Source organism: Pseudophryne corroboree, chromosome 3 (assembly GCF_028390025.1).
Source record: "Pseudophryne corroboree isolate aPseCor3 chromosome 3, aPseCor3.hap2, whole genome shotgun sequence".
NCBI classification, from domain to species: Eukaryota; Metazoa; Chordata; class Amphibia; order Anura; family Myobatrachidae; genus Pseudophryne; species Pseudophryne corroboree.
In genome coordinates, this window is record NC_086446.1 from 390,723,411 (window position 1) to 390,737,562 (window position 14,152).

A 14,152-nucleotide genomic window follows, 5' to 3' on the forward strand; every position below is an offset into this window, starting at 1 on the left:
AGGTTAATTAGCTCTTGACAAACTTAACCCATGTGAATGTGTTTCTAATTTGTAGGAGCTACATATATGTTAAAAAAAAAAGAAGAAGAAAAGTGTATATTTGTAAAATTTTTATAGACTTCTTTCTTTGCAGTTGTTAAAGAGTATAGGAAATGATTTATAATTTAGGATACTTTTTTTTTTTTTTTTTATAAGGCTTTCATCCTAAATAGTGTTGTGTAGTGCACCAAATAAAAATATAAAAAGCTGTGCAGCCTATCTTTTAAAACAGGTTACTTAGTTTTATAAATTACCCTACTGCGTGCACTAAGAATATGTTAATACACAATTAAATTATGTACCATTACTGTATAATTACCGTTGCCGGTGGCGAGAGCTCTTCTTGTCTAGGTGACCTAGCAACCAAGGAATGATGCGTCAGGGATCTTTTGCCACCCCTAATTGCATGGGTCTCTCCAGACTCTATTGTTTCCAAGAACTGCTGGTTTCTAGGTGTTTGGTCAAGTTGCTGCTGATTTTCATAGACATTCATTTGCAGGATTCCTCCCTGCTTTACGGCAATCTAAAAATATTAGAAATATTCAGTGTGTAACATGAATAAAGTCAACATCTTAGTTACCAACAGTCCTAAATTTAACATTATACATGTACAGAGATGTGTGTGTGTGTGTGGTTGTGTGTGTGTGTCGCATTGTGCGTTCTAATCAGACTTTTTGAGAGAAAGCATTTTCTGCGGGGGTGGGTGTGTTTGTGTAAAATGCGATCGCCTCTGCCTGTCAAGCAGGCAGAGGCGGGACGGGCAATGCTCCGATTCCAGGGAGGAGACGGTGTGTGGTCGGTGCAAATGGGGGAGTGATTATGAAAATGGCGGGGAGGAGGCTTCCTCTATCTCTGCTAACAAGCAGATGCAATCGCAATTTCTGCTTGTTGAAGGAGGGGGGGGGGCTCCAGTCAGCATGCTGGGTGGCTTTGCCCAGCGATGGGCAGCCACCATCATGCGCTCCAAAGGATAGCAAGTTCTGCTAATTAGCAGAATTTGCTGTCCTTACTGAATTAGGCCCACAGTACTGTGCAAATGTTTTAGGCAAGTGTGGAAATAAATGCTGCAAAGCAAGGATGCTTTCAGGAATAAGTGTTAATAGTTTATTTGTTTTCAGTTAACAAAATGCAAACTGAATGAACAGAATAGAATTCTATATCAAATCAATATTTGGTGTGACCACCCTTTGTCTTCAAAACAGCATCAAATATTCTAGGTATGTTCCTCGACATTTTTTTTCACACCTGCCTAAAACTTTATATATATGTAGCAGCATAACACCGGCACTCTGGACTTAGTATATACTTGCTCCGGTGCCCTCCCTGTGGGTATATAGCAAACCCACCAATATACACAAGCAGCAGAGCAGGCAGCACTCAGAGTGTGGACAATCAGGTAAAGTGAAAAAAACCCCGCTAAGGGTGTGCTTTTAAAGCAGGTGGCGTTTCGGGGACTTGCCCTTGGGCTGAAGAAGGGGCAAGTCCCCGAAACGTCACCTGCATTAAAAGCACACCCTTAGGGTTTTTTTGCACTTTACCTGATTGTCCAGACTCTGAGTGCCGCCCATTCTGCTGCGTATATATATATATATATATATATATATTATATATATATATATATATACACACACACACACACACACACATACACACACACAATGCCTTGCTAAAGTATTCAACCACCATGGCCTTTTAACTATTTTGTTACATTACATTACAACCTGTAATTTTTTTTTTTTTTTTATCTGAATTTTATGTGATGGCTATGCACAAAATAGTCTAAGTTGGTGAAGTGAAATAAGAAAAATGTATATAAAAAATAATTTTTATAAATAAAAATTTGAAAATTGCCAATATTCACCCCCTTTGCTACGAAGCCCCTCAAAAGTTCTGGTGCAACCAATTACCTCCAGAAGTCACATAATTAGTGAAATTAAGTCCACCTGTGTGCAATCTAAGTGTCACATGATTTATCAGTATAAAAACACCTTTTCTGCAACACCACAAGTTGTTGAGAAGTACAAGTCAGGGTTGGGCTATAAAAAAATATCCAAATCTTTGATGATCCCCCGGAGCACCATCAAATCCATAATCTTCAAATGGAAATAACATGGTACCACAACAAACCTGCTAAGAGAGGGCCGGCCACCAAAACTCACAGACCGAGCAAGGAGGGAATTAATCAGAGAGGCAGCACAGAGACCAAAGGTAACCCTGAAGGAGCTGCAGAGTTCCACAGTAGAGACTGCTCCATAGAGCTGGGCTTTATGGAAGAGTGGCCAGAAAAGAGCTAGTGTTAAAAATAAGAAGGAACGTTTTGAGTTTGCCAAAATGTACGGAGGAAGGTGCTCTCGTCAGATGAGACTACAATTGAACTTTTCGGCCACCAAGGAAAATGCTATGTCTGGCGCAAACCCAATACATCCCCCATCACCCCAAGAACACCATCCCCACAGTGAAACATGGTGGTGGCAGCATCATGCTGTGGGAATATTTTCAGCAGCAGGGACTGGGAAACGGTTTTGAGTCGAGGAAAAGATGGATGGTACTAAATACAGGGATATTCTTGAGAAAAATCTGTTTCAGTCTGCTCGTGATTTGAGACTGGGACGGAAATTCACCTTCCAGCAGGACAATGACCCGAAGCATACTGCTAAAGCAACACTCGAGTGGTTTAAGGGGAAACATTTAAATGTGTTGGAATGGCCTAGTCAAAGCCCAGATCTCAATCCAATTGAGAATCTGTGGTCAGACTTCAAGATTTCTGTTCACAAGCGGAAACCATCCAACATGAAGGAGCTGGAGCAGTTTTGCCTTGAGGAATGGGCAAAAATCCCAGTGGCAAGATGTGGCAAGCTCATAGAGACTTATCAAAGCAACTTGCAACTGTAATTGCCACAAAAGGTGGCTCTACAAAGTACTGACTTTAGGGGGGGGGGGGGGGGGTGAATAGTTATGCACGCCTAAGTTTTCTGTTATTTCGTCCTATTTGTTGTTTGCTTCACAATAAAAAAAAAAAAAAAACATCTTCAAAGTTGTAGCCATGTTCTGTGAATTGAACGATGCAAACCTTCAAACAATCCATTCTACTTCCATGTTGTGATGAGGCAACAAAAACATGAAAAATGCAAAGGGGGGTGAATACTTTAGCAAGGCACTGTGTGTGTGTGTGTGTATATATATATATATATATATATATATATATATATATATATATATATATATATATATATATATATATAAATAAACCGTTTAATTTTTAAAAAATACTGAACCGCAGATGAATCTTCCATGGGTGAAGAAAGGGGTGCAAATATAAAGTGAGAATAATCTGTTACAAGTTATCACTTGTAAAAGGGGTGTACTATGGTATGCCGGTGGCCGGGCTCCCGGCGTACCGCATACCGGCGCCGGAATCCCGACCGCCTGCATGCTGACAGCTGGGCGAGCGCAAACGCGCCCCTTGCGGGCACGGTGGCGCACTGCGCGCCACGCTATCTATTCTCCCTCCAGGGGGGTCGTGAACTGAAGACCACCCTGTAAAAGGACCAGCAGTGAGAAATTATTGCTTGATAGTTGCTATCTGAAGAGATAACCTAGGACTCTGTCATGCAAGGACCAATAAATGCAATTAAAAAAACCCAAAAAACAAACAAACCAAACCCTCCAGTCAAGAGGTCAAATCTAGATTATGGTTAGTTAAACTATTAGCAAATAGCAACATTTTTCCAATATATGTTACCTACTAGTAACCTTTCCTTCCATATAACTCCAGAGTTCTAAACAGAAGAATCTAACTGTTCCTGGCCTAGACCCGGTAGGAATAGACCATCCCCCCGAAAACACATTAGTCAGCTGTTTATTGGTAAATTAGGTAATTTGGGTGGAGTTAATCATTTGCTGCTGTTCTACTGTACCACAACCTGCACTGTTTGCCTGTACCTCTCAGAATCCAATAAAATACTTACACAAACATACAAAATCAAACAACACATACACCTTTTCCCTCATCTCAAAATATCTCCAGGTCCCACTGCTCTGCCAAAGATCCTGAATCATTACCTTACCCCTTGATTTAAGATAGTTATGCGAGTTAACAGGGGGAGAAGACTTAAAACAAACTTTATCTGCAACCTAGGATTTTTTTTTAAAAGGAAGACCCCCCAAACATATTAACATATTGGGTCGGTGTTTCCCAGACACTGCAGTAACACCATATAGGCTTCATAGATGATTATGAAAACAAAAGCTCTTAAAAATGTCTAATTTGCATTTCTATGCAATGTCTCCCTCCCTCGTCTTGTCAGATATCAGGGGTTGTATACTTAGTTGACAATTCTGCCTAAAACAAGTGGAGTTGGGCTTGCCATTTTCTAGGTTTGCTTTTTTCTTTTTATACCCAGCCAGGAGATGCATTTTGTTTTTTCTTTTCATTTTTCTCTTGCGCATGTGTACTGGATGTCACCTTAGGAAGCTGAACAGCCCTGCACAGGCTGGGGGCGATCACAATTCTCAACCACAAATTATAGCCGAGTAAAACAGGGGGGAGGGATACAGATATAGAGGGAAGAGCTGCCATGACCACAGGAAGAGATCCCACCTGACTGAGCCCAGCCCTCTGTGAATGGGAGCTGCTAGTGTTAGGGAGCCATCGCCATAGGTCTACTCCTGTTACACAGCAAACAATGCTTATTATGTAGATACAGTATGCTTCTACAATGTGCAGGCAGACTAATTAGCCTAATGATGACAGGTTTAATTTTCAAACTCACTGGGCAAGGCTTCAAATAAACTTAAGAACGATCTTCATTTGTTTTGAAAGATGAAACGGTTCAATGTAAATTTGATTTCACAGGGTCAGTTGTACCCTGGAACAAAATGTGCAGACTGAGCCTGTCATTTTCATCAGTATGGAAAGAAATCATTTACGTACGATTTAACGTTTAAAATCACGTTACTTTAGTTCAAATGAAGTAAAACTGTTCTGAACTATGGGGAACATATATTAAGCAGTGATAAAAGTGGAGAAGGGAGCCAGTGGAGAAGCTGCCGATTGCAACCTATTGGCTGCTCTGTATACTTTTATAGTATGCAAATTATACATTTTACGTCAATGCTGATTGGTTGCCATGGGCAACTTCTCCACCTTTATCACTGCTTAGTACACGTCCTATTATTACTGCTCATGATCTTGTGTGACTGATGGACCATCGTTGCAAGAGAACAGTTTCCTTTGGTACCATTCAGCAAACTTGGAGATCAACTGTTATGGAGATAATGTAGAGGGAGACAGACTGGGCAGTACTAGAGAAGATGGAGATGGGAAAGAGTCCAGAGAGAGGGAAAATAAGGCCAAGTTAGGTTTGCAAGTGGGGTGAGCATCCTTGGCAAAAGAAGTAGGTAATGGGAGGGGGGGGGGGGGGGGTAAGATAGAGGAAAGGGAAGTTAGTGAAGTCAGAGATGATGCATCAGTAGGATAAGACAAAGTAAAAAATGCAGGATGAGAGTGGGATAAGTTTATAAATAGTGGCTTCCAGGGGATTGTCAAGTGGTATATTAAACTAAACTAGTATTGGGGATAGTAGACCAAGAGAATAGAAGTGGTTCCACCAGTCGGAAAAGGGTAGTGGCTAGACCCCTCCAGGTAATGTAGCCTCTGACATCATCAAACCTCATGAACCAATGGACATTCCACATGACCCACGTCAACATCTATTTCCTTTAGTAACCTGTGGAGAGCAAAACGGAGCGGGCCCGCGGGGGTACACTTTGGGTCCCATGTTCTGACCCTTGATCCTCCCGCTGCCGTCAAAGTTCATATGGCATTTCCCATAGTTCACATTGTCTTATTCCGTCTGAGGCTACATTAACTGAAGGGGAGTTAAACACAACCATCGGCAAAGTTATCTAGGAAGCAGAAGGCAAGTCTAGGGGGGAATGCAGATTGCCAGACAAAGATGAATTGGGTGGAAAAGACTGATTTAATGGACCTCTAAGGAGTACAACTTATTGAATGAACCCCTAAGGAGTAGAAGAAAAGAGGACTCAGTGGGTAGGTCAAAGACGGTGCAGCCAGGCTAGAAAAGAACTCCCACACCACCACAATGCCAGTATTAGACCTATAATGCACAAAAGTCTATTTACAAAAAGACCAGTCATTATACCAGCAAAATGGTAGCTGGGTGCTTACAATCGGCCTGAGTGTCAGCTTCATAGTTAATTCTAATAGCATAGTGATATTAATCAAGGGAGCGCTGAAACAGGGTCAATTTGTATCACACATTTATTACAATCCACATATAAACAGCAGATAAAAACAAGAATAATATCCGGATATTAAAACAATATAGTGCACTTAATATCTAATCCCATGCCCTGAGCTCAAATTAATAAATGTCTGTTCTTTTAAGGATGATCCATGCCTAACCAAGGAATGGAATGATATCCTTGATTGTTGTTCCTTTTCATTGATTAAATTGTTAATTAAATTATAGGAAAGAAAAAGTACATAAAATCTCAGAGGAGATAGAGTACAAGATCTATTGAAACCACATGAGAACAGTAAAGAATTTAAAGAAAGAGATGGATTGCTTAATAATAAGATTAATGATTTTGAACATTCACTCATCCTTTTTAAAAAGAAAAAACTAGAAAGGGACAATAATGATTATAGAGCAGATAAAGTGAGGACATATAATAAAAGAGATGATAGGAGAGATAATTACTATGTGAATAAAATTGATACAAAGGGTATTCCTAATAGCTATTTAAAACATCAGACTATGAAAAGGGACAGGACACCTGTTTTTAGAGGTACTAAAATAGATAGAAGGTCCATGCATTTTGCACAGGAGGGGAACTATTCGCACCAGGGGGTTTATAGAAATCGTTATGAGGAAACTGAGGTTATGTATGGGAAGAAAGGGGGGACTACGGATCAGCATTCCACCTATCGTAGTGGAAGAAATATTAGCTCACCAAATAGAGAGAGAATACGGTATGAAGAGAGAGGAGCTAGGCCTAAAGAGGGGTACAGATTAGAAAGAGCTATGACGAATAAAGACAAAGAAGTTACCCCTAAAACGTTTTTAGGACAAAGGGAGAGGCAGAAGTGGGAAACGCAGAACAGATTCGAACAACTCCAAACAAGTACCACCACCCCAAAAAGGTCAAGGGAAGAAGTAGAGGATGTAGAGGAGGAAAGAAGATACAAGGTCAAAAACGTAAAACTAGGTTAAGAAATAAAGGGATTTACAATTTGTCCTCTAGGACCCTCAGCGAACTTGAGAAAGCAGTTATCGCTAAGGGTTTGAAATTCGCGCCATCAGCACAGCCTGATATTTTTTAATTATTTGTAGCGCTTACTAAATTCACAAGAGATCTTTGTCGTAAGAGATATTTCATCAACAAATCTCTTAAAAATAAAGAAATTGAAGGTGTGCCAATAATATTGAACGAGGACGATGATAACTGTTTATCTGTACTGAATTCCTTGTTAGAAAATAGAGGGGGAGAACCACTGTGTACAAATCAGCCTACTAAAATATTTGATATAGCAGAAAAAGTAGAGGGGAATAGGAAATTTAGAAAGAAGTCTGAATTGTATCCGCTACAGCATAGGAGTGCGTATATTGAGACTTTCTATACATCAACCTTAAATGATCTTCGTCTTTTGTGTAATAAAGATAAAAAGAGAAAAGGAAAAATGAACGATAATTTGAATAGAAATGAACGTCGAGCATTAATCTCTTTAAGAAAGGATAACAATATTATAATCAAAAATGCTGATAAAGGGGGGGGGGGTTGTAATACAAGATATATCATCCTATTTAGAAGAGGCAGATAGGCAGCTTTCCAATAAGGATTATTACCATAAACTATGTGTGAATCCCACTAAGAAATACACACATGAGCTTAGGACCCTCCTGGATAAGGCCCTGACCGAGAGAGCGATCACTAAAGATGAATTTATGTTTCTGTTTAACCCGCATCCTATTATCCCCACTTACTATCACCTTCCCAAAATCCACAAATCCTTGGTAGCACCACCTGGTCGTCCCATAATTTCTGGTGTTGGGTCCCTCACCTCTAATCTATCAGCATTCGTTGACTCTTTTTTACAGACTCACGTCACAGGCCTTCGATCTCACATCAGGGATACCACTCACTTTTTAAATCTGGTGTGAGGGATGGAGTGAAAACAGGACTATGTTTTTTTGACTTGCGATGTTGAATCGCTCTACATCCCTCATCGTGAGGGTACAGAAGCCTGTCGCCACTACCTTACTACTGATGTGGGATTGATGCCGGAACGACGTGAGTTTGTATTAGAGTAAATTGAATACATTTTAGCTCACAACTATTTTTTATTTAATTCACAGTTTTATCTTCAAGTGCACGGTACCACCATGGGCACCAGGTTCGTCCCTAGCTTTGCTAATTTATATATGGGCCTCTTCGAAGAGCAATATCTCTGGGGGGGTCCGTATAGGGCGAACCTGGTGCTGCATGGTTGGTACATAGATGATCTTTTTATTATTTGGGATGGGGTCTTCAGTGTTCCTTCTTTTATGTCTTATATTAATTCTAACACTTTTGGGCTTAAATTTACACATTCTTGTCACTCTACACACATAAGTTATCTGGATATCGCTCTCTCGGTCAGGGAAGGGAGGATAGAAACTAGCACCTATAGGAAGGAGGTTGATTGTAATAGCCATCTGAATTACAATAGCTGTCACAATCAAAAGTGGAAAGACAACATACCAGCTGGACAATATTTAAGGATGAGGAGGAATTGTACTGAACTCAGTGGGTTCCATGAACATGCTGCCCTACTAATTAATGCGTTTTTGGATCAAGGATACCCGTTGGGACTGTTAGAGAGGTCAGTAGAAAGAGCAGTACTTAGAGACAGGGGTTATCTTTTGTCCAATACCAATGGTGCTAGGGCTAGAGCCACTGGTGTATTGAAGAATGATGATAAAAAGATACTTCCATTTAAAACTAAATACAATACCTGCTCTAAGGAAATCAAAAGTGTGTTAAGTAAGAATCTTGAAATTCTTAAATTAGATGCTACACTGTATCCATGTTTGGGTGAGTCAATTAAAGTGGTTTTCCGGAAAGCAAAGAATATTAAGAATTATATCTCGCCAAGTTTTTTTCAAGGACAGAGAAAAGTCACGTCTCTGATAATTGGCTTACAACATTGAGAGGTTGTTACAAATGTGGCAGAAAGAATTGTTTGACCTGCCCACATGTTGTTAACAGAAGTATAACCTTTGAGTCCTCTATTTCAGGACAGAAGTTTGATATAGAGACGACTATTAATTGTCAACAGACATTTGTCATATATCTGATTAGCTGTATTTGTGGGAAACAATATGTGGGCAGGACCACTAGGAGTTTGAATACAAGGTTCCACGAACATAGGAGGAATGTAAGAAAGAAGAATTTTAAACACAGCCTCTCAAAACATGTAGTATGCTGTCATGCTGGGGATGTTAATGTATTAAAGGTGCAGGGGATTGAATTTATAGCACCTACCCCAAGAGGTGATCGATTTTAATCGCTTGTGCACAAGGGAGGCGTTTTGGATTTTCTCATTGGGGACCCTCACTCCGGACGGCCTCAATGAGAATATCGAATTGAACAATATTGGAGGTTGTTAGTTTCAACTGTTAGGATTTTAGGTATAACCTTATAGGGTGTGTGGGTTACCCTCTTCCCCTCTCTCTTATTAAACCTTGGCTGTGTCTCATTTATGGCTATAAATCTATGCTAATAGTAGAAGATCCAATAGTAAAATAAATTTGGGCCCATTTGTGTCCTGTTTTCAGATAATCAATGTGGTGGGGATTAGTCCCTGGTTATCTGTTTTCTTCTGTTCTAACAATTCCATAATATTTGTAAGGGTGCGACTAGATGTTCATAATGTACAATCAACGGAATGGTGTGATAAGATATATAATAGCACTATGTATCTATTGAAATATCTAAGATACATATTTTGTGCACTATGGAGGTGCAATAACAATAATAATAATAATAATAATAATAAGAAGAAGAAGAATATAAATGCTATTGGGGTTCTCTATATAAATATATAAAAATTGGTCGCAGGATGGAATTGATCCAGTGGCTGCGGATATTGTGTGCTGGTGAAGAATCCCTTGAGCCACAAGAGCTCTCTTTATGACACAGCTTCCAATAAATACTTTGATTCTCTCCTGGTCAGTCTTAGTAAATAAAATTAAATTAAAATAGTTTTATTTTTGCGTTTAAATCGAATATACATACATATATCCTTTGGATGATGTTTATTGTCTATATACCACCATAAGAAACTGTTGAAACTTTTTATGTATATGGTTTTAAAATTGTTTTACTAAGTAAGTTCCATATATGTATCTACAACAGCTGAGTGCAATCCAATTAATCAGTACAAGGATTGGCTTATCCCACTTTAAAAAGGGATTAGCCATACTGCTGAGACAATTCTCTGACGAAACCGCCGGCCCTATGGGCGGAGAAACACGTAAGAGGGGCTTCAATACTTGGATTCCGGTGCCCGGAGTTGCTCTACAAGCTGATCCCGTTGCCGCATAGAGTGCTGATGAGATTTACGACTGGGGACAAAGCAATAGCGGGACCGAGCAAAAGTGGTCCGCACCCCAAGGGAAGCCGAGGTGGCTGTGAGTATCCCTTTGAGACACGCTGCGGCTGGGATTTATAAGGGGTCGTAGCATACCGCTGTGCATAAACTCACTACACAGCGCTCTTCCCCTTCCGCTACGCATCAAAGAGTTTCTTTAGTGACTGTAACAACTTGGCTGGATACAAAAGGGACTTCTGTATCTAATCTAATCTTATTTCCATCACAACGTGGCTACAGTTAGTTACAATCAATGTGAACAAGCGGAGGTTGAACAGACCTTTTTTACATGAACAGACATTTATTAATTTGAGCTCAGGGCATGGGATTAGATATTAAGTGCACGATATGGTTTTAATATCCAGATATTATTCTTGTTTTTATCTGCTGTTTATATGTGGATTGTAATAAAATGTGTGATACAAATTGACCCTGTTCCAGCGCTCCTTTGATTGATATCATTTGTGCTTTCTATTGGTGGAACAATACCACCGGTGGGAGCAGCAGGGATTTGGTGTGTTTGTTAGTAATTAACAGATTTCTTGGTGGTATAATCATAAAGCGCTGTGTTTCTTAGATTTATTTCCATAGCATAGTGGGAGTTGATCCATTAATTTATATAGATTCAAACTTTAAAACATTGTCCATAATAGTATACATAGCCCAACCATGTGGTTTACTAAGCCACCTTTACATGGAAGCCAGGCTGCTAGATATCCTCCAAGTTCTCACTATGCAGACTTTGACCAACAGCATCACAACAATGATATATTGCCTAGTGTTTTTGTTGACAACAAATGGGATTAAGGTCAGTGGCAGAATTGTTGTGCCTCATGGGGGAAGGGGGGGGGGGGGGTATACACCCTGTGTTAACATGTAGTTAAATTTGTTGACATTCAATAGAGGAAGCTGACTTGAGAGAGCCATCTAACACAGTATCCCAGCCCTAATTAGGTATCAACCTCTCCTCTCAGTTGTCTCTAAGATGTAGCAAAGCATCATTCAGCTCTTCTGAACAGGTGGGGATGCAGAAAATAAATATTTTTTGGGATCTCTATAGTTCTTAAAACCTTGGAGATGTCACAAGGTGTAGGTCTTAATATGTCAAGCAGTCTGAATGGCATAGATTATTGGATACAAGACTGGACCTATGTGTTAAGAAAGCGTGGTCAGGAAAACCAAGAGTCATTACACAGTAGACTGGTTAATCCCAGCAGAACAGCAAAAGTAATCCATGGGAGCAGTTGGTAGACATGTGAATAGGTTAATACACAGTGTAAATTTATCGGGTCAGAATGCCAGGAAAGAAAAATACAAAAATGATAGGCAGCAGACAAGAGCATTGGCTGAATCACTAGTGGCAACATATATGACAGCGTAGCAGATAAGGATAAATCCAAGAGACATGTCAAAGGTCTAGACACAAGAGGAGCAGTATGTATGGTTGTTGGTTGGTGGATATCCAGATCCTCCCTGTGAATGCAGCCATTAGATGGTTTATGTCCTTTTACTAAAGCTATATATATTCGTTTATTATCATAAATTAGCGCCCACTATTTTTCGTTAGAATATAAGCACTTGCAATAATCAAACACCACGCAACAGTGTGAGAGTGAGTGACAGCACAGGCAGAGGTTTTTGGGCAGAGCCTTGAGATTGAACTGGTGGCAAACTGCTATGATGTATACTGGTATGCAAACAGCCAAAATCAAGTCATCAACACTGGGGCGTTTGCTTTTAATGGTGTACTCCATGTTCCTCAATGTCAACATCTATGGCTGCCAAGGTGCTGTTTAGCGCCCTGCCTGTGACACTGGAATTGGGAAACTGCAGGGTTGCAGTTTTAAGGATAAACTCTTCAGCCCAGGTTTTCAGTTTTAAAGAAACAATGCAGGCTGACAACAGAGGTGGGAATTAGGAATGTGGGCAAAACCACCAATCTGCAGACATCGATGATCAGGGACCTGTGCGGGAATGAGGGAAATTTGGCATGTTAAAAATCTCTGAATAGCCAATCCGATAATGCTTTTGGTTGGAATCTGAGATTTCCAACATTTAGGATTTCTGCTGGGGTTGGGGAACTGGGGCAGTAGATTGCAGATGTTTGGGCCCCAAAAGTCAGGTGAAAGGAGTACACTACACTAACTTCTAAGGTTGTCCATCCAAGGAAACGCCAACAAGGCACCAAGGGGACAGTTGCGGCCATGCCATATTAGAATGGATACCTAAAAAGTAAAATAGAAACTAAAGCTCTGTTTAAAAAAATAAAAGCCAAGTGAGGCTTTCCTTGCCTCTTAGGGATAAAACAAAACCCAGTGTATATGTACCCTTAAGGCTGAAGGAGAAATTAATTTGGCCATGAATGTGGAGGGTAATTCACATGTCTCGTGTTTTCTGGCAATGCCAGCATTCTACCATAGATCTGCATGTAGAGACAAAATGGGCCTCATACATAGGTAAAGCCATCGTGCACTAAGAAGCAGCTGTGAATTATTTGCCCAACAATTTGAATATTTAATTACCTTTAATGCTTCCTCATATTCATCTGATAAAAAAACAAGATAAGATTGATTAGAAATCCATGAGTCATCCTGCAATCCTGATCTTATGTTACAGTATGAAGAATGTTATAAACAGAACAAACATGTAGATAAGCAGCCATGTAACCTCACCTGTGTCCATGTCACCCAGAGGCTACAACCACGCCTTTATGGAGGACCTACCTCCTGTCACAGTGTGAACTCTATTTGGCCTGTTTGCTAATCTCTCATTCCATAGAATGCTATATTTAGTTTTACTATTTTGTAGCTCGGACACAAAATAATTACTCTCAGTTTTATCCATTAAACTGTAATTTTTCACAATGTTCAAGATTTGTTCTGTGGATTTTAAAGTGGCGATTTTTTTAAAAGACAAAATGCGCCTGTCTTTGCCTTTAATACAATTGTCGCCTTAAATTCCCTTCACCATAATCAGCCATTTTGAAAAACCTCAATTTGATTAATAAACCACTCAGTATCTGACAGGCCAGCAAACAGCTTCACAGTGACATGAAGCAGTTCTCTATGTCAGGAAAGAAAACTGCTCTCTAGAACAAGAAAAATAAGAATTTACTCACCGGTAATTCTATTTCTCGTAGTCCGTAGTGGATGCTGGGAACTCCGTAAGGACCATGGGGAATAGCGGGCTCCGAAGGAGGCTGGGCACTCTAGAAAGATTTCAGACTACCTGGTGTGCACTGGCTCCTCCCACTATGACCCTCCTCCAAGCCTCAGTTAGGATACTGTGCCCGGACGAGCGTACACAATAAGGAAGGATTTTGAATCCCGGGTAAGACTCATACCAGCCACACCAATCACACCGTACAACTCGTGATATGAAACCCAGTTAACAGTATGAAACAACTGAGCCTCTCAACAGATGGCTCAACAATAACCCGATTTAGTTAACAATAAC

The 14,152-nt window shown here is 40.1% G+C and overlaps 1 protein-coding gene across 4 annotated transcripts in view; it reads right to left on the minus strand.

Annotated features, from left to right (window-relative positions):
- Positions 1 to 14,152, minus strand: part of NBR1 (NBR1 autophagy cargo receptor) — a 159,048-nt gene that overhangs the window by 90,500 nt on the left and 54,396 nt on the right. For all 4 annotated transcript variants that reach the window (XM_063960067.1, XM_063960069.1, XM_063960066.1 and 1 more), the window contains exons 5-6: positions 13,219 to 13,241; positions 359 to 562 (exon numbers count right to left, since the gene is read on the minus strand). In XM_063960067.1, coding sequence (XP_063816137.1) covers positions 359 to 562; positions 13,219 to 13,241 — 227 coding nt within the window. The remainder of the gene's footprint in view (positions 1 to 358; positions 563 to 13,218; positions 13,242 to 14,152) is intronic.